Source organism: Lactuca serriola, chromosome 2 (assembly GCF_051521515.1).
Source record: "Lactuca serriola cultivar US96UC23 chromosome 2, Lser_US96UC23_V15, whole genome shotgun sequence".
In the NCBI taxonomy this organism is placed as follows: domain Eukaryota; kingdom Viridiplantae; phylum Streptophyta; class Magnoliopsida; order Asterales; family Asteraceae; genus Lactuca; species Lactuca serriola.
In genome coordinates this window covers 73,230,844-73,250,286 of record NC_136409.1, presented here as the reverse complement: position 1 = coordinate 73,250,286, position 19,443 = coordinate 73,230,844, and the positions used below count along the sequence as shown (strand labels likewise).

At 32.9% G+C, this 19,443-nt stretch overlaps 2 protein-coding genes across 2 annotated transcripts; one reads left to right on the top strand and one right to left on the bottom strand.

Moving 5' to 3' along the window:
• The first annotated feature begins 7,890 nt into the window (after positions 1-7,890).
• On the top strand, positions 7,891-11,956 carry LOC145086383 (germacrene A synthase long form). The gene is made up of 7 exons (XM_079024131.1): positions 7,891-8,145; positions 8,841-9,111; positions 9,711-10,086; positions 10,166-10,384; positions 10,680-10,818; positions 10,917-11,165; positions 11,517-11,956. The coding sequence occupies exons 1-7, from the start codon at positions 7,951-7,953 to the stop codon at positions 11,820-11,822; spliced, it is 1,755 nt and encodes a 584-aa protein (XP_078880257.1). The 5' UTR covers positions 7,891-7,950; the 3' UTR covers positions 11,823-11,956.
• A 686-nt stretch (positions 11,957-12,642) lies between these two features.
• LOC145086382 (uncharacterized) lies at positions 12,643-13,656 on the bottom strand. Its single transcript, XM_079024130.1, has 2 exons — positions 13,268-13,656; positions 12,643-13,048 (listed from the first exon to the last, which is right to left on the bottom strand). Exons 1-2 carry the CDS (start codon positions 13,530-13,532, stop codon positions 12,786-12,788), a joined length of 528 nt encoding a protein of 175 aa, XP_078880256.1. The 5' UTR covers positions 13,533-13,656; the 3' UTR covers positions 12,643-12,785.
• Between the last annotated feature and the right edge of the window lie 5,787 nt (positions 13,657-19,443).

Genomic DNA, 19,443 nt, shown 5'->3' with positions numbered 1-19,443 from the left:
TTCTTAGGATAAGTACATTCCCTTATCTATTGTAACAGACCGATGGGTCGTGTCTCGATGACCTCTCATCGTAGTCGGACTCAATTTGATATGACCACTAAGGTCAGAATATCGGTCATCTTTTTAGTCATTACTGAAACAATGGTAACGACATACTTGAATAAAAACAAACTCAATTACAAGCTTCTTGGTAACCTTGAGACTTCCCATGATCCAAGTGTGAGTCCTGTGCTTCAGGTACTATAGATCTCTACTACCACTTACACCTACTCATACTCGTCCCAAGTATTGTCTCGCAGTCCCCAAGTCCTAAAATCACCAAACAATTTAACACATACGAATGTGTCCAATTAATCAAAAAAAATTTCCTAGACGCTACTAGGACTTCTTCCATGCGTATCTTCTATCATCAATCATACTTCAACTTGATTGGTGATGGAAATTCTAGATTATGGGACAACTTCAAGAATTACACCAATCGTTCCATCATCCTGCTAATTGAAGGTGTACTTCAGACGTACCGTACTCCTCTAAACGTTCCGTTATTTTATCAAACATAAACTAAAGGCAAGACACCACTCTTACGATATCTTCCGATAGGTGTCATTCACTATCATAAGCCTTTCATTTCCTCCATTTACTCAATTCTCTACGAGTCTTCACCATAACGTTTTGTACATCCAAGCAGACGTTCGGTGCACCGGGCGAGAATTTAAGATAAGAAATCTTTATTTACGATAGACGTACAAATCTCCTTGTCACTGCGAAACATTTACATGCTAGTTCTAATATCGTATCAAACGCTTAGAATCCTAAACACATAAGGTCTCCAGATCCGGTCGGCAACAGACCATAGATCTGAACAAAAAATAGCATATATGGAAAACATATAACATTTAGCACATAAAAGCATTTTAGGCATCATTCCTAAAATATACTAGTGCTCGTGTCTTAAAATATGGTAGACACTCATCTCACAATCATCGCTTAACATTCTAAGTTTAAGTCTAGAAATCCTACAAATTCCTAGTTCGCTTAAACTAATGCTCTGATACCAACTGTGACATCCCCAATTTCACGGCCAGAAAAGACCGATTTGTTTATGCTTTGTTTTAAAATCATTGTAATCCTTTTTAAGGAAAACAGTTGCGGAATTTGTCCCAAAAACAAAATATGATAACCATTTATCAAAACATTTCTCAAAGAGAATGTATTTTCATTTAATAATAAAACATCGGGATGTCATGTTCCGATACAGACCAAAAGCATAAACAATATAAAATAGACCTCACAACATTTATTTATAACTACTGATCTATAATCCAAATTCTCTCGTCAAGTCCACCAACTTATACCCTTGTGCCATTACCTGTAATGCAAAGAAAACTGAGTGGGTCAGGCTTGGGAGCCTGGTGAGCATATAGGGTTTTCAACCCACAATATATATATATATATATATATATATATATATAATCAATCATCAAACGATCATTCCAATTACCCATCCCCATTATCTTCCTTACTCTTAACGGTCTACCCTACGTGTCATCTATTCGTTTACTCCGTAATCGGCACTAAGACAATAGCTGCCAGGATTCTTTATTAGGCACTAAGACAATAGTTGCCATGGTTCTTTCGTAAAGCACTAATTCCATAGCTGCTATGGTTCATTCATCGGGTACTAAATCCATAGCTACCAGTGTAGGTACTAAGTCCATAGCTACCAACGTTTATCTAACAGTTACTATGTCCATAGCTATCATCGTCTATGTAACATTACTAAATCCATAGCTACCAACGTTCGTCTATACGGTACTAAATCCATAGCTACCAAGGTTCATCTATATACAGTACTAAATCCATAGCTACCAACGTTCGTCTATACGGTACTAAATCCATAGCTACCAAGGTTCATCTATATACAGTACTAAATCCATAGCTACCGAGGCTTATCTTTATAGTACTAAATCCATAGCTACCAACGTTCGTCTATACGGTACTAAATCCATAGCTACCAAGGTTCATCTATATACAGTACTAAATCCATAGCTACCGAGGCTTATCTTTACAGTACTAAATCCATAGCTACCGAGGTTTATCTTTCGTCTCATCCTCAAACTCATCCTTCATCACACACCAACTATTACGTCTACCCATGTTCTACCCAACATATTTGCAGAGATAAAATACATATACAGTTTAACTCATTTAAAACCTATATAAAACTTCAATTCATGCCCATCTCAAATAGACAAATACTATATAAACACATAGCACGTATTTCATAGCAAATACTTCGTATTTATGTGTTAGAAGAAAGTAACTACACACTCACCCAAACATATACTTAACACATTCAAACAATACTTGTATTATATTCGTGTTTATGAAAGGGACTATACACCCACACATATAAACAACTTTATATTATACACATAGCACGTATTTCATAGCAAATACTTAATATTTATGTGTTAGAAGAAAGTGACCACAAACTCACTTGATCAAAAGATGATCAGACAGCACTACGACTTGCAGAAGTAGTATTCTTCGGTAGATCTGGATGATCTTCACAAAAACCGGGCTCCTCGCGGGCAGAGCTTCGGCTCGGGAATTGCACTTCTCGAGATCTTCGGGCTTCGGTACTTGCTTCGGGTCTCGGGGTTGATACCGGGGCTTCGGGGGTATTTCTTTGCACATAAATCGATGCAATACAGGTGAGAGATGAGAGAATGAGCAACCAAACTCGGTTGGCCCTTCATATCTATTTATAGGGCAAAATCTGCCCTTGCCACGTCGTGGCACCTTTTTCCACGTCGTGGGCTTGGTCGTCACTACATGCGTCATCGCAAGTTGCATCTGGGGGACTCCTGGAGGTGTCAGAAGACTGGCCACGTCGTGGCACTGCTTGACACGTCGTGGTATCTGATAGTTTTGGTGTTTCGCGCCCCGAACTTCAGAAATTCATAACTTTCGCATACGAACTCCGTTTTCGACGTTCTTTATATCGACGCGAAGGTGAGATTATGCTCTAGAAATCTCGTTTAGACTCCATTGGCTAATTTTGACTTTATTTTTAATATATTATAATTATATTACTTATATATTATTTTTAGTAGGCCGGGACAGGAAAACTCCGTTATAAACTCATAACTCCTTCGTTTGACGTCCGTTTTCGTTCGTCTTTCCGTCGTTGCACTACTATCGATGAGATCTTCAATTATCATTTAGATTGTTTTGGATAAATATCGCTCTAACGTAGATTCACTATTTACGTCGCGTTGTGTCGTGCCGGTTCTGTCACGAAACTTCGACATGTCATAACTTCTTCGTTATAACTCGGATTTCGGCGTTCTGTATATGTACGGAATCCTTGTAACATATACTATAACTTAGTTAAGATTAATCATTCTAAATAATCTTCCATCAAAAAGCCATTTTTGATGTTTATCGTCTCTAAATTGACTAGCCCTGATCTACGGGCGTTACAATGTCAGAGCTTGCGTTGGAGGTCGTAGCTTAGCGAGGTGAAGATGGGTAGCGGTTTTCTATGAGGTTGACGATTGGAGGAGTGTGGGGGGCATTGGAGTTGGTTGAATGTAGGAAGAGGAGGGATGTTCCAGTGAAGAGTGGATGTCTTTTCTAAGGAGGCCTGCATATAAGGGCGAAAGAGGGAAAAGTCAGTCTTTTTTTAGTAAATAACTGAAATCGTCCTTGTGATTTGGCCAAAGTTGTTCGTTTGGTCCCTAACTTTTCTTTTGCACTCAGATCATCCAAGTGGTATGATTTTGTTGCGTCTATAGTCCCCGCCAGGCATAAAAAGACTATTTTTACCCTTACTAAACTTTTTTTTTTTTTATCATTTTAGTTATTTTATCTAATTATTTTAATTATAATAAACTTTTGGGTTCCACCTCTCACCTATTATCTCCTCACCGTCATCAGCCCTAATGTCATTTGTGTTTGACATGAATGGAGTTGAACCACCACCCCCATCTCTTTACTGAAATCAGACCTAACTATGACAATCGCCTTTGTTAAAATCAAAGCTAGCACCACCATCGCTTTTACTGGAATTAGAGTCACCATCATCATTGTTTTTACCTTTCTACCATATATACATATATATATATATATATATATATGTATAAAACATGAATCGAATCAAAACAAAAGATGCAAAAAAGGTAGTTTGGAACGATTTTCATCATGTTTGGTTTGGGGTTTTGATTATATTGGTTTTAGTTATAATGTATAACACCCACCTACTATCCCTCCTCACATCCGTTCCTCTGATTTTGATAGGAAAATAGATTTTCCAAACCATTTTTAATTGATGGATTAGGAGGGAGGTAATGAAGTCGATGAGCAAGAAGGTTGCGATGGGTTCTAGATATTGTTCAGTTGTATTTTAGGTTTTGGTTTAAATTTAGGTTTCAGGTTTAATTTCAGTTTTAGGTTTAGATTTGAGGTTATGATTTGAGTTTCAAGTTCGGTTTTGACTTTAAGGTTTTAGGTTTGATTTGAGGTTAGGACTAGATTTCAGTTTTTGGTTTTGATTTCAGTTTTAAGGTTTGATTTAAGTTTAAGATGTAGTGGTGGTGGATGGGGGTTGCGACAGTGATCAATTAGGGGTCGATGGCATGGTAGTGATCTATAGCAGTGGGTGTGGGTGTGGGTGTGGGTGTGAGTATGTGATGTATTTTCTTAAATAAATTTTTTAATAAGTTAATAATAAATAAATAAATAAATAAAGGTAGTATAGTTATTTTATGTGTTGTAGGGACAACAAACTCAACAAAATCCTACTACAAGGACGGTCTGAATGCAAAAGAAAATTAGAGATCAAACACACAATTTTCACTAAATCACAGGGACGATTTCAGTAATTTACTCTTTTTTTATTCTATTGAACTCTTAAATTTTAAGAGGCTTTTAAAATATTAAGAGGATTTTATTCATATGTAACCAAACACACTAATGTGAAAGTTTAAGAGACTGCCTCTTAAATTTGCAATTACGAGACTACCAAACAACCTCATAGTATAAAGTCGTGTTTGTCTATGTTTCGATTTAATTTTTCTTTCATTTTTTCATGCTTTTTTAATGTACTTTTTCTATGTATGATTCAAATCATATATAATACGTTTTTGACTCCTCTGTTCATTAACTTAAAAAATCTTATTTATTTTTATGTATGTGTCGGTATATATTCTCGTTTCTTTATGTATCAATGCTTATTTTTATGTATGTTTCGTACATATGAATTTGGACGCATATAGTACGCTTTTATTTGATGGTATATATTAGAGTTATTTAGTGGTATTGACGTTATATATTTATCTACCAATAAATGCAACGATACCTAATTTTTATTAGTGCAATCATCAAAAGCTAACTTACAAAACGAATTGGTGCCGTAGCAACATGCGGTGCACAAAATCCTATTTATTATTTAAAACTATTATTTTTCCAAAATATATGATATGTTTTTATTGAATTATTATTTAAGGAAAATTATAAAGTTGAGGCCCTTACCATTGACGAGGCCCGAAACGGTCGTCCAGCCTTGCCTACCTTTAGAGTCTACTTAAGCCAGGCGTTGTGAACGCGTTGTGATGACTTTATTAATCTTATATTTTTCTACTCAATTTTTTTAATGTTTTCTTTCATAGGGAACATTTTTGTAAATTTGTTGTTAGACGGTAACTATTGCTCTAATTTGAGTAACCATTTCTCAAATTTGTGAAAAGTTAGGACAAATTATGTAATTGTGTTTGGCAGGGTTATTTTCATAATTTCATGAAATGAACGACCATTTCTATAATTTTATGAAACATAGGGACTATTTATGTAAATTTGCTAATAGGCATGAACTGTATCTATATTTTTATGAAATGTAGGAACCATTTAATTAAAATTGTTATTAGGAAGAGACTATTTATGTAGCTTTTTGAAACGTAGGTATCATTCTTGTAAATATATTTTGGCACAATGACCTATTCTGTAGGGATCGTTTTTATATATATATATTTTTTTCTATGTACGTACAATTTATGTAATTTTTATTAAAACATGGAGTATTTTGTAAATTAGAGGTACAACTTTTTTTTTTTTTTTTTAAAAAAGAATTTTTATTCACACTTTGGTTAAATATCCCAACAAATGTAAACGGTATAGAATGCATTCTAATTGTTTTATTTAATTTCTTTTGGCAATATTTTGTAAACTACTTTATTGTAATTTAATTTTTTGTTTGGTAAAACCACAAAATTAGCTTCACTTATTACAAACTAACTTACTATTTTGAAACAACTTTTAATTAACTTCCGGGGATTTTTCATGAATATTCTAAATTTATCATTTTCTATATATATATTCTTTTGAGAAAATTACTAAACTAACCTAATTAACTAATTACTTAACAATTTTTAACCAAAAATTAGCAATTGTTCAAAAATAGTTCATGAAACCGTAGTTAATTAGAGTGGGTTACTATTTCGTCAAATGGTCTACTGTTTTGGATGTAGTATAAAAGATTTTTTTTCATTTCCAACGTCTAAAACGGTAGGTTATTTTATAACTTACGGTTTCCTCTCGACAAATTACGGTTTCCCGAATCGTAACCTACGGTTCTGGGTAAAAATCTACGATTTTTTAGTTTATTTTTTATTAAAATTTTACCGTATTATTAATTAGGAGTATTTTTGTACATGGGGATAACATTTATTTAAAAAATATATATATTAAAATTGTAGGCTTCATACGAAACCTACAGTGTACAAGTCCACAATGCACAGGTTGTGTAGTGTGGACTTGTACACTGTAATTTTCGAATGAAGCTTTTAGTTTTAATATTTTTATTTCCATTTTTTTAAAAAAAAAACCTATCTGCATGTACAAAAACTACTCATAATCAAAATACGGTAAAATTTCGATAAAAATAGACCTAACTCGTTATTCTTCGGGTGCTCCATTAAGATAAAACAGTAAACAAGCCAAGAAAAAAAATAGTAGGTAGAAAGTAACCTAATCTAAAAAAACAATATATTATATACTATGGGTCAATGGTTCACGAAAAAGTAGATGAGCCGAGAAATAGTAGCCCATTGTTCTAAAACAGTAGACTTTTTCCTTTGATCGTAGTCAAACGCTCGTTGATTATAGTCAACTCTGACCGAACTACTCTTTCGTGGGCTATTTGTGGTTAATGTATTTCTTTTGGCCATTTTTGGATATGTAATTAGGAAAAATGACTAGTTTAATCATTTCCTTTATATTCTTTTTTCTCTTTATATATATAAATGTCTATATATATAAATGTCTGTTTATCCCATTTTATATTGTAATTCGACTTGTCAACCACCAGCTAGTTTATTAGTTACCGACTAACTTTTCATCTAAGTAAATCATTTTCTAATACATTAATTTTTTATTGGTAAAACTACATATAAAATAATATCCAACAATATTCAATATCGAGGTTATTTTAAAATGATTTAAAAGATTTCATTAATAATATAACTTATCTATCTTTTTTCACTATAAGAAGTTAGTATATAAAATATAACAACGCATGTAAAAGCCAAACCATGTAAATCATAAACTAAAAAAAATACAAGAGGTGCATTGCATCCATCATTTCTCTGGTGGGCCCGTGGCCCCATTATTTTTTTGTCACCAAATTCATTTCCACAAGACATACAAAGAGTGAAGACCCATGTTTCCGATACATTGTAAAGGCGGCTGGCATATTTAGTAATATAATATTCGAGCAGTACTAAGTAGACAGTCTACTTAGTTGGAATTCAACGCTACCCAACAAATATTCAACCAATAAATTAATCAAAACCGAGCTGCTCAATCACTCTATATAATAACAATCAAAGCAATGCCATCTTCAACATCCGAATTTCAATCATCATTTCAATTAAGAATCCAATCTGAAAAATGGCTCTCGTTAGAAACAACAGTAGCAATGGTCGGGAGCCAATTCTAAGCCCCAGGAGTCTTACTAGTCCTCGGGGCTTAACCAGTCCCAGACCACTGACAGTCCAACCGACTCAAGAACCTGTTCGCCCTCTGGCCAACTTCCCACCTTCCATCTGGGCTGATCGCTTCATTTCATTCTCACTTGATAACAACGTAAGATTTCAATTCTAATACATTCTTTACTACTTAATTGTATCATATAAAAAATACAATACACTTCTATCATTTTATTAATTGATTCACATATTTATTCATTATAGTTATAAGAATATCATTTTTTACGTTTAGAAAACTAAGAACTATTTTGTATAAGTTTTCATGTATCATTCACTTCTTGGTACTTCACATAACTTATAAAAGATGTATTCTTTTAAGCTAGCAATGTGTAGAAGATCAAAAGTTTGACACTTTATTATTTCATATTTTAAATGAGTAGTTTGGTGTTTCAAAAATGGATTAGGAAGACTCGACCTATTATGCATGCAAAACTATCGAATCCAAAGTCCAAACAATGGGTGATGTGGCTTACTTTAAACTGTAATTAGTTCTGTTGTTCAATATAAATTTCTAGATTAAGTTTTGTTACTATTATATATTGTGAAATAGAATAAATATCTTATTCATGATTCATAGATTTTGACTTCAACAAGTTCATAGATACACTATTACTATTTTTATTGCTTTATAAAAAGCCAAAAACCGATCTAGCTGGACCCAAAAACTGAAAACTCAAACCCGAAAAAAACCAAAGAATGTCAACTTCTTTGGGGCTAGAAACTTAATCTTTTTGGTTCGGTTTTAATCAACATTGTTTCTGATTCATTTGAAATGCCTTATTGTGTCCACAGGAATTGGAAGCTTATGCAAACGCACTTGAGGGCCCAAAAGAAGCAGTGAGGAATTTAATAACGGACACTACATTTGATGCAACCGCAAAACTAAAGTTGATCTACTCTGTGCATCGACTTGGTTTGTCATATCTTTATCCAGAAGAGATCGATACAGAACTTAATGAAATCTTCAAGAAAATTGACTTACAGTATTACGAACACGTTGATTTGTACACTATTTCAGTACAATTTCAAGTATTCAGACACCATGGTTATAAACTATCTTCTGGTAAGTCAACTTTTTGCCTTCAAAGAAACTTGAAAAACATTGTTAGACTCTGTTTTGACGTAACTTTTTTGCTGGAAAAAGTTGCAATATGTTTATTATCTTAACTTTTAGAAAGTTCTTATAAGTTCAATCTTTTCAAATTTGTTTGCAAAATTATTAATTACTTTCGGATTTTCGTTTATTGGAATTGTAGTTTAAGTTTATTAGTATTTATTTAATCCTCGTTATAAGGAACCCAAAACCCATAATAGATTGATTTTTATTTATGAAATTCAGTTTTTTTATTAGAGTTGGGTAACATGTAGTTTTAGTAGTGTTGAAGTTGACCAAACCTTTTTTATATAGTCGTATAATTTATTTATAAAATTGCTATGAGTCTAAAATCACATCATCAATGAGACAAAAAGCTATAATATCATGTGTGGACACCCAAAATATGAAAAACATGCGATCGTGACACGATTAGACTCTTTATGAAAAGACATAAAAACCTTCTTTACACTCATAGAGAATAACTCATAAAAAGTTTGACCAATCTCAACCACTCTACTTTACTTTAGTCTAGCCTAGTCTAACAACTAGTTACATGACTTATTCAGACGTATTCAAAAAGTTCAAAGACAACAACACGGGTACATTCACGGATGATGTCACGAAAGATGTGAAGGGTATGTTGAGTTTATACGAATCAGCACACTTGAGGCTACATGGTGAAGATCTCTTAGATGAAGCTTTGGCATTCACTGAAGCTCAACTTAAAAGAATCGTAAGCACACTTGAAGGAGATCTTGCACGACAAGTGAATCAAGTCTTAAAGAGACCCTTTCACACCGGGATGCCAATGGTGGAGGCAAGACTATATTTTAGCACACATGAAGAAGATTTTTCAAGCCATGAGTCGGTTGTAAAGCTAGCTAAAGTCCACTTTAACTATTTGCAACTACAACAAAAAGAAGAACTCCGTATGGTTTCACAGTAAGTTCTCATTTAGAACTATAACTTGGGTAAATTACTTTGTTTCAAAGTTAATGAATATGTTTGTTTTGTGTTTTAGGTGGTGGAAAGATATGGAGTTTCAGACATCGGTCCCTTACATAAGAGATAGAGTACCGGAGATATACTTGTGGATTTTGGGGTTATATTTTGAGCCTTATTACTCTCGGGCACGTATCATAGCCACAAAAATCACGTTGTTCTTGGTGGTTTTAGATGACACATATGATGCATATGCTACAATTGACGAGATCCGATTGATCACAGATGCGATTAATAGGTAAAACCTCAAGTTTTATATACAATCCATCAAGCAAAATCATTTTGCCCCAATGCCATAGCACAATTGGTTGCTATTGGTTGCTTTTAGAAGCCCCAATGTGAATTTCAATCCCGATGTGGATTGGGCTTCTATTGGAGCACTGGACTCTTACGTCAGTTATATAATAGACTGTTGTGTACCTGATTTACATCTCACATGATGTTTATGGACAGTGTTGTGTATGCTAGTTGAGTGGGTGTTGATTCCTTTTTAAGTACATATGAATTCATTTTAACATAATTTTGTCATGTAGGTGGGAAATTAGTGCTATTGATCAGCTTCCCGAATATATCAAACCGTTCTACAGAATTCTCCTCAATGAGTACGATGATCTCGAGAAAGAATACTCTAAGGACGGAAGAGCATTCAGTGTCCACGCTTCAAAACAAGCAGTATGATCCCATGATTTCTTTCATCTTTATAAATTGAACATAAATGTAACATTTTATAAACGAGACTAATATTCGTTCATTTTTTGTTATGAAACCAGTTTCAAGAAATTGCAAGAGGGTATCTTGAAGAGGCAGAGTGGTTACACAATGGTTATGTGGCTACATTTCCTGAGTATATGAAGAATGGTTTGATTACTTCGGCTTATAATGTTATTTCAAAATCGGCTTTGGTGGGGATGGGTGCGATTGCAGATGAAGAGGCTCTTGCATGGTATGAAACACATCCGAAAATTTTGAAAGCTTCCGAGTTGATTTCAAGGCTCCAAGATGATGTGATGACTTTTCAGGTACAACCCAAGAGCTCAATATCTTTTTATTCCTCATATATGATGTTCTATAATTTAACTTAGGGGAAATTTTTGAAAAAAAAAAAAAAATAGGACTTAATGGAGAAAGTCTCAAGTATCTCTATTAAATCTTTCTTTTTAAATCAAGCAACAACAAACACTCGTATATACAATTTAACCATTATCATGTCTTTCTGTATTAAGTCGTTCTTACCTAAATTGATTAAAAGAGAAAAACACATATATAACTTACTAGATTAAGTCATGTCACTATTAAGTCCATTATGTAAAAAAGAAACAATTTCAGGATCATAACTTCATGTCTTCTAACGTTGCAAATTGTAAATGTAGTTTGAGAGGAAACGAGGACAATCGGCTACGGGTGTTGATGCTTATATAAAGGAATACAATGTATCCGAAGAAGTGGCAATTCTAGAGCTCATGAAGATGATTGAAAACGCATGGAAAGATATAAACGAAGGATGCCTAAAGCCTACGGAGGTCTCGGTGGCTCTACTAACTCCTATTTTGAATCTTGCAAGAATGATTGATGTGGTGTACAAATTCGATGATGGGTTTACTTTTCCCGGGAAAACCCTAAAAGACTATATTACCCTTTTGTTCGTTACTCCTCCTCCTAGTATCGAAAACTGCTAGGTTGTAATACAATCATCATATTTTCTCGGAAATTTTCTTATAATTTGTCGCGTATGTTTGCGCTCGAGTTGTGAGATTCTTTTTAACATTCTATTGTAGTATTCTTGTCAAATAAAAAAATTCTTGTTATGGTCTCTTTTGGGATGTTTTATGGTGTATTTGATTGATGTAATTAGGATTGTAATGCTCTGTTTCTTTTTTTCTTTTCCCCTATTAAGGATTGTCAGGATAAACTATTGACATGAGGCCAAAATTGTAATTTTTTTTTGACAAAACGAAGGCACATTTCATGAATTGGAAGTTTTAAAGACACGAGGGAAAAATTGTTAAAATTACTAAATTAGAACTTAACATGGAAAACCTCTTTTCCTGACTTTCTTTTTTAGGTCATTCTTTCTACATACAACGACAAACACGTGAGGAAATTGTAGAAAATAGCAACTACTTTCCGTATTTTACAAATATAATAAAATATTCTTTAATTCGTACACATAATTTCAATATACTTACATTCTTCTACTAATAATAGCCGGATAAAACCAATATATAACCTGAAACTTGTAAATTGTACTTTATTTATTTTACCTATAACAGCAACATACTTACATATCTTTACACAAAATAATAACATCCTTAAAAATTCTTACTCATAATAGCAACATACTTGTATCTCTTTACCAATAATAGCAATATGTAACATGAAACTTATAAACATCATAAAAGTTTCAGGTTATATACTTATATGTTGTTATTAATAGTAAGAATGTAAGTAAGTTTCTATTACAAGTAAAACATATAGAAACACATTCTATGGGTCATCTTTTTAATTTCTGTATTTGATTTCATTATAATCTATAAATTAAATACATAATCATAAATCATGAATGCCAGAATATTTCTATAGTGTACCTATATTACATTCATGAAAACCTATAACTTTTTAACCATAAGAAAAGCATAAGTTCATTGTTGAACGGATGGAGATGGTGAAAGCTGGATTGAAGGCAATAACTCAGCTTTCAAGATTTGTTTCATAATGGATAATCCAGCAGGAGATACTTCACCTTGTGGTCCATCTACTGATGGTTTTATTACATTTATAAACAGTATGTTATAAAATATGGAGAAGATAAGAAGCCCAAAAGCTGCATATGGTAGAAACGATCCTGTGTCTGGAAGATCTTTTGTTGCTTCAACTGTTGTACCATATGGACTCGGATTCGAAGCTGTAATAATTTTGAACAGATTAAGAACTCGATCAGAATGCAATTTAACCTTCTATGTTAACGTTTATAATAGCCTTGTGGGTTCGCATAATTTCATATAATTCTTCCAGAGAAACCTATCATTTTCCAATTAATATGAAAAGCACCATTCGCCCATGGCGATGATTATCTACAAGCAAGAGAATGAGATAAGGGGAAGATAAACAATTGATTAATTACCTTTGATTTTAGGAACAGGGTTTGTTTGTTTCTGAGAGATAAGATCAAGCTGTAGGTCAAGGTTTCGGAGGGCTTCTCGGGCCTTATCTGCGTCGAATTCGAACTCCGAATCGCTCTCCACAGCCCGATTTGGACGCAAATAACTGCCCTTTTTCTTCCATTCGCAAAATCTATAGAGACCGAATCCAGATACGCAAAATGGGTGAAGCTGTAAGAGTGAATTTTCAGGATTATGAGATGGAAACGTATGGAAATTACGCATCATAGAAAGCTGTTACAAGTGTTGATTGAAAAAGGTCGGCAATTTGTTCAGTGAGAAGAGCGATAGAAAGTGGATAGAGTTGTGTTGCCAATGGCGGGACGTTCAAAGACCCATAAGTAAATCAGTGGCCAAAAAGTACAGGCCTTTATACACACATACAATGATACAAATACAAATAAATCACATTATTCTTGGAAAATCGGTGATTGTGGTATTTTCTTACCAGAAATTTTTAGAATATTTACATTAAAAAAAAAAAAATTATACTTTAGTCTTAATATTTTTCTTTTGAACGAAAAAATCCTAAAAACTTTCAAAAATTTGCAGTTTGACTTTTTTTAAACGGTTGAAACTAGTACCAAATTAATTTGAGACTATTTCGTAAATTAACCCAAAATATTGAGATTTTTCTATAAACAAAAGATATTAGGCAATTTCTGTAAATAAAAATATTATGACGTTTCTACAAAGAAAACCCTTTATTATTATTATTATTATTATTATTATTATTATTATTATTATATATAAATAAGAATACTATTTTTTGAACTTGTTATTAGTAATATTGTTACTAATACATATAAATGCATTTAAATGAAAAAATAATACTAATGACATTGTTTAAAGGTAGAAGTGGACGAGATGGTGGTGTTTTTAACATTGAAATCGTGAATGTCTGCTTGTATATTTCTACTTTGTATAGGGTCATTTCACATTTGTTATTATTGTTTTCAATTTAGAATATTAATACTTAACAATTTAAAAGAAGTTGCATATTTGTAAAATTGTTTATAAATAGTTTAAGGTAAAAGGGTTTCTCACTTTATATATATATATATATATATATATATATATATATATATATATATATATATAATTGTTTAAGGTAGGAGAATTACTTTCCGAATCCAACAAATTCACTACAAACAACTCCATAGGTAACCCATATCAAAATTCAAAAGTATTAATCCAAAAAACATGTCCTATTACTTTTTATTAAATAAGATATTGTGATTAATATTTTTGAATTTTTATATGAGCTACCTATATAGACGTTTGTAGTGGATCGGTTGAATTTGGAAAGTAATCATTCTACCTTAAACATTTTTATATACAAAGTGAGAAATCATTCTACCTTAAACTATTTATAAACAATTTTACAAATATGCAACTTCTTTTAAATAGTTAAGTATTATTATTTTGAATTAAAAACAATAATAAAAAATGTAAAATGACCATATACAAAATAAAAATATACAAGCAGACATTCACGATTTCAATGCTAAAGCATCATCATCTCCTCCATCTCCACCCTTAAACCCTTAAACAATGTCATTAATATTATTTTTCTCATTTAAATGCATTTGTATGTATTAGTAACAACAATAATAATAACAAGTTCAAAAAATAGTATTCTTATTTATATAATAATAATAATAATAATAATAATAATAATAATAATAATAAGAGTTCTGTTTATAGAAAAATCCTAATATTTTTATTTATAGAAAAGTCTTAATATTGTTTTGTTTACAAAAAAGTCCCAATATTTTGGGTTAGTTTATGAAATAGTCCCAAATTAATTTGTTACCGGTTTTAGCCGGTCAAAAAAGGTCAAACTGCAAATTTTTGCTGGTTTTCATGAGTTTTTCGTTCAAAAAACAAATCTTGGGACTAAAGTGTAACTTTTTAATAAATATTGGGACTTTTCTGAAGATTTCCTTTTTCCTAGTTATAAAAAGTGCAATTTGATTTCAATATGATTTTTCTTTTATAATCAATTTAAAATTAAAATTTTTATATAGATTTGGTCCTTTGATTTAACAGTCGTGTACATCATCCCGTTAAGTCCTACTCGTGCTTTACATGTGACGGGCATTTTCGTTTTTATTGAAAATTAGATTTACTAACTTCCAAAAATTAGATTTTCTCCATTTTTAAGCACAAATTTTGGACTCTAAATATAATCAAAACATACTTATTATATATTTTTGTTTTCCGTGATATATTCGTTTTGATATATCATACGTCCAAAACGGATTAAAAATGAATGAGAAATTACATATCAAAGTAAGGTAGTTGGAAGAGAATAACAAGTGGATTAAGTGACTTTTAACGCATCTCACATTGGCGGGAGTAAGAAAAAAAATGAGTTTATAACTACAATGTTTAGCTAACTTTGTAAGACTTATAAAACCGATGCTCTCGCTTGCGCGTGCATGCATACATGGGGTGCAAATGCGATCCGGTTTGACTTGTTTTGAGGAAACAATGTTTAACACCCATACTTCCACCAATGTGGGATGAGTTACAACTACATCACCAATTTGGCTTGTTTTAAGGAAACTGTATTTAACCAAGTGAGGGTTAGGGAGCCGGTTTGGCTTGTTTTAAGGAAACTGTGTTTAACACCTATACTCCTACCAAATTCGGTCCAGTTTGGCTTGTTATAAGGAAACTATGTTTAACACCCATACTCCCACCAATGTGGGATGAGTTATAACTACATCACCAGGTTAGCTTGTTTTAAGGAAACTGTGTTTAACCAAGTGAGGGTTGGGGAGCCAGTTTGGTTTGTTTTAAGGAATCTGTGTTTAACACCCATACTCCTACCAAATGCAGTCCAATTTGGCTTGTTTTAAGGAAACTATGTTTAACACCCATACTCCCACCAACGTGTGATGAGTTATAAATACATCAACAGTTTGGCTTGTTTTAAGGAAACTGTGTTTAACTAAGTGAGAGTTGGGGAGCTAGTTTGGCTTGTTTTAAGGAAATTGTGTTTAACACCCATACTCCTACCAATGTGGTATTAGTTATAACTACATCACAAATTTGTCTTGTTTTAAGAAGTTGTGTTTAACTAAGTGAGGGTTTGGGTGACCTAGAAGAGTCATATATTGCTATTGTATTCTGGGAAACAAACACCTATATAGGGCGAATTTGTTTTAAGGAAACTGTGTTTAACACAACTTCAGCCAAATTTCTTTCTATTTTGTTCTTTTATGTAGTTTTGGGTGATACTATCATAAGATTTTAATCATGTATTTTTTTCTTTCTTTTTCTTTTTTATTTCATGGACTCTTTATTAAATAGTCAACGTCCTACAACTTTCTCTACTTTCCTATTTGCTTATTCTCCCTTGTGGAACCCTGGAAGCAATCGACAATGGTGATGTGTGATTGTTGTAAAGTGGTGATACTTAGTACATTGTGGGTCGATGCCAACACTCGGGAGCGACTTTGGTCTTGTCATGTAACACCCATCACATGTGGAACACAACACGTCACCTTCGGTATGCGGCTTGTGTTCATTGTTCACAGAAACTGGCAAGCAATTTGCTTACCCAAATAGCTCTTTAGTGTGACCAAGGTTGTGAAAGTCGCTCGTCGGTCGAATGGCATTAATCGGTTAATCGGACTAGGCGGTGAGAAATGGGGGACTAATCAGGGACCTTAAATCATTAATAAAATTATTTAAAAAAACTAATATATCCTAAAAAATAAGTATTTGAAAATTTTAAATTTTAAAAATTTGAAAATTTTAGTATAATGTTTTATAATTTGAAAACATAAAATTTTGAATTTTTTTGAATATTCTCCCACCTATGATCGTCGAGGATCGCCAAGGATCACGAAGCTCGAGTTTGACCGATTTCCGCCAAGCACCCTAATCGTAATCGTTTCAAGGCCGCCAAGCGATTAATCAGCCGTCAAGGCCAATTTCCGTAATACTGGGTGTGACCATGACAACCCTTTTCACATCTTGGAGTGAAATATGGACCATATCCTTATTTAAATAGTTTTAATGTACTAAGTAATTATTTTTTAAGGAATTGATCAAAACTATTTACAAACTTCGTTTATTTGGATGTCTACTAGTATGAGTGCACATATCCCTCTCTCCTATACCTACGCCAACCTTCTAACAACTCCAAATCATCTCAAGGGACAAACTAATAGGATTAAAATACCTTTAACGAAAATCACTCTCATGTTCGAGAAGAAAGAGTATATTATGGACGAGGATGTCTCTGAGAAACCTAAGAAGTTGTTACTACGGAAGAGAGAGATGATTATGAAAAGCGTTATAATCACTCGACTGGAATCGTTTGCCTCATATTAGCGACCATGATTCTGAAGCTATAAAAGAACTTCAACAATATTGTGGTGTTCAACATGAATGTGTAGCTTAACGGAATGTTTCAAGAGAAAGTGAGGAAAGAGCGATTCGACGTTGTCAAATCTAATCTAGGATGCAAGTTTCAAGAGGGATCTTTTGCCCTATGCATGTTTTGAAAATAAAGTTGTAAAATGGCAGAGTAGAGCGTCTTGGTGTTCTATTCCCTTAAGAGTTGTCTATTGATATAGTACTCAAGTCACTAACCACTTTGTATCATTAGTTCATCATGAACTATAATATGACCAATTTGGAAAAGACCTTGATGGAGATACAAAAGTTGAAAACTACCAATGCGAGTATGTGTAGTTACGATTTAATCGAGTATGTAATACGAGATTAGAGTTAAGAAAGAATTATGAACACAAGATCTAAATATAATCTAGTTGGCTCAGTTACGCTTTCTGGAAAATACCGAGAAATATAGAGAGTACAAGTCGAATGCAAAAGCTACCCTCAAAAACTAGTATTCATCCCATATTTATATGGATAACAAAAGAATACAAAAAATATAAGGGACAAAGACACTTAAGCTTCAATAAAAAATGTCCTTATAATAAACAAACATACAAATACACTACGACACCTCACAACATCTTTCGACCTCAACAGTATGGTAAAGCCTCGAAGCGCCAACTATACATCTACCTTTCTAGGCATTTGGAAGGGTGTTTTCTAGAGAAATAAGACTTCTGATACCAAAGGTAAGGGAAATGGTAAGGTTGAACAGTCTAAATTGAACCCTAAAAGGTTGACTCTAACATAGCACCCACTAGTGACCTGAATAAGGCCATCTTCTTCTACTACCAACAAAAGGGAGATTGGAAACATAGTTGTCTGAAATATCTAGAGGAACCTAATAGAAATAATGCCAAGAAGATTGACACCTCAAGTATTTTTATAATTGAAATGCATAGTGCTTCAACTTCTTATTCTTGGATCCTTGACACGAGTTATGGTACTCATATTTGCTTTGATGTGTAGAGACCAAAGTGAAACAAGAAGCTAAGGCATGGGGAGCTCGACATGATCATGGGTGACAAGAACAAAGTTATCTCTACTAGGATTAGGGATTATGAGCTTGTGATCCCTAATAGTTTTTTATTTACATTAATAAATTGTTGATATTCACCAGATATGACAAGAAACATTATGTCTTTTCATGCATTGTACCATGATCGATTTTAGTTTGGGTTTGATAATGGAAGTATTCTTTCTTTCAAAAAAATATAATCTTTACTTTAAAGCTAATTCATGCAATGATATCTTTGAGGCCACAATATGTATATGAAAGAATGATAGTGTTGGGCTATGCATAAAAAAAGAAGCCACAAAGTCACATACAACAGAAGCAAGTAAAAAAACCCCAAAATGAATCCAAATTCAGCCTATTTATTGAAATAAAAAACAATTTGTTGGATTAATGTCTAAGTCCATAACTATAATTGGTAAGACTTGACCCGACCCGGCATGGTCCATTTGGGTTGCATGGCATCATGCACTTGGATAGACTATAATGAGAGAAATAAGACACTTATGGTTATTAATATATTATAAGTTCTAGTATATTAATAATAAGAATAATGAGATTATTTAATTAGTGTTGATCAAGAATTAATCTAGGATTAATTAAGTGATCAAAAGAAGACTAATTAAATATATGGGTTGATTGTGTAAATCATCCATACTTGTATAGTGGGCTAATGCTCCATGGATAATCAAGTTGGGCTAAAAC

Excerpts from the sequence above, each read along its gene's own strand:
- LOC145086383 (XM_079024131.1), top strand. The coding sequence starts at position 7,951 with ATGGCTCTCGTTAGAAACAACAGTAGCAATGGTCGGGAGCCAATTCTA. Across the intron at positions 9,112-9,710 it reads TGGTTATAAACTATCTTCTG|ACGTATTCAAAAAGTTCAAA; the intron begins GTAAGTCAACTT and ends TGACTTATTCAG. Across the intron at positions 10,087-10,165 it reads GAACTCCGTATGGTTTCACA|GTGGTGGAAAGATATGGAGT; the intron begins GTAAGTTCTCAT and ends TTTGTGTTTTAG.
- LOC145086382 (XM_079024130.1), bottom strand. The coding sequence starts at position 13,532 with ATGATGCGTAATTTCCATACGTTTCCATCTCATAATCCTGAAAATTCA. Across the intron at positions 13,049-13,267 it reads CCCTGTTCCTAAAATCAAAG|CTTCGAATCCGAGTCCATAT; the intron begins GTAATTAATCAA and ends AAATTATTACAG.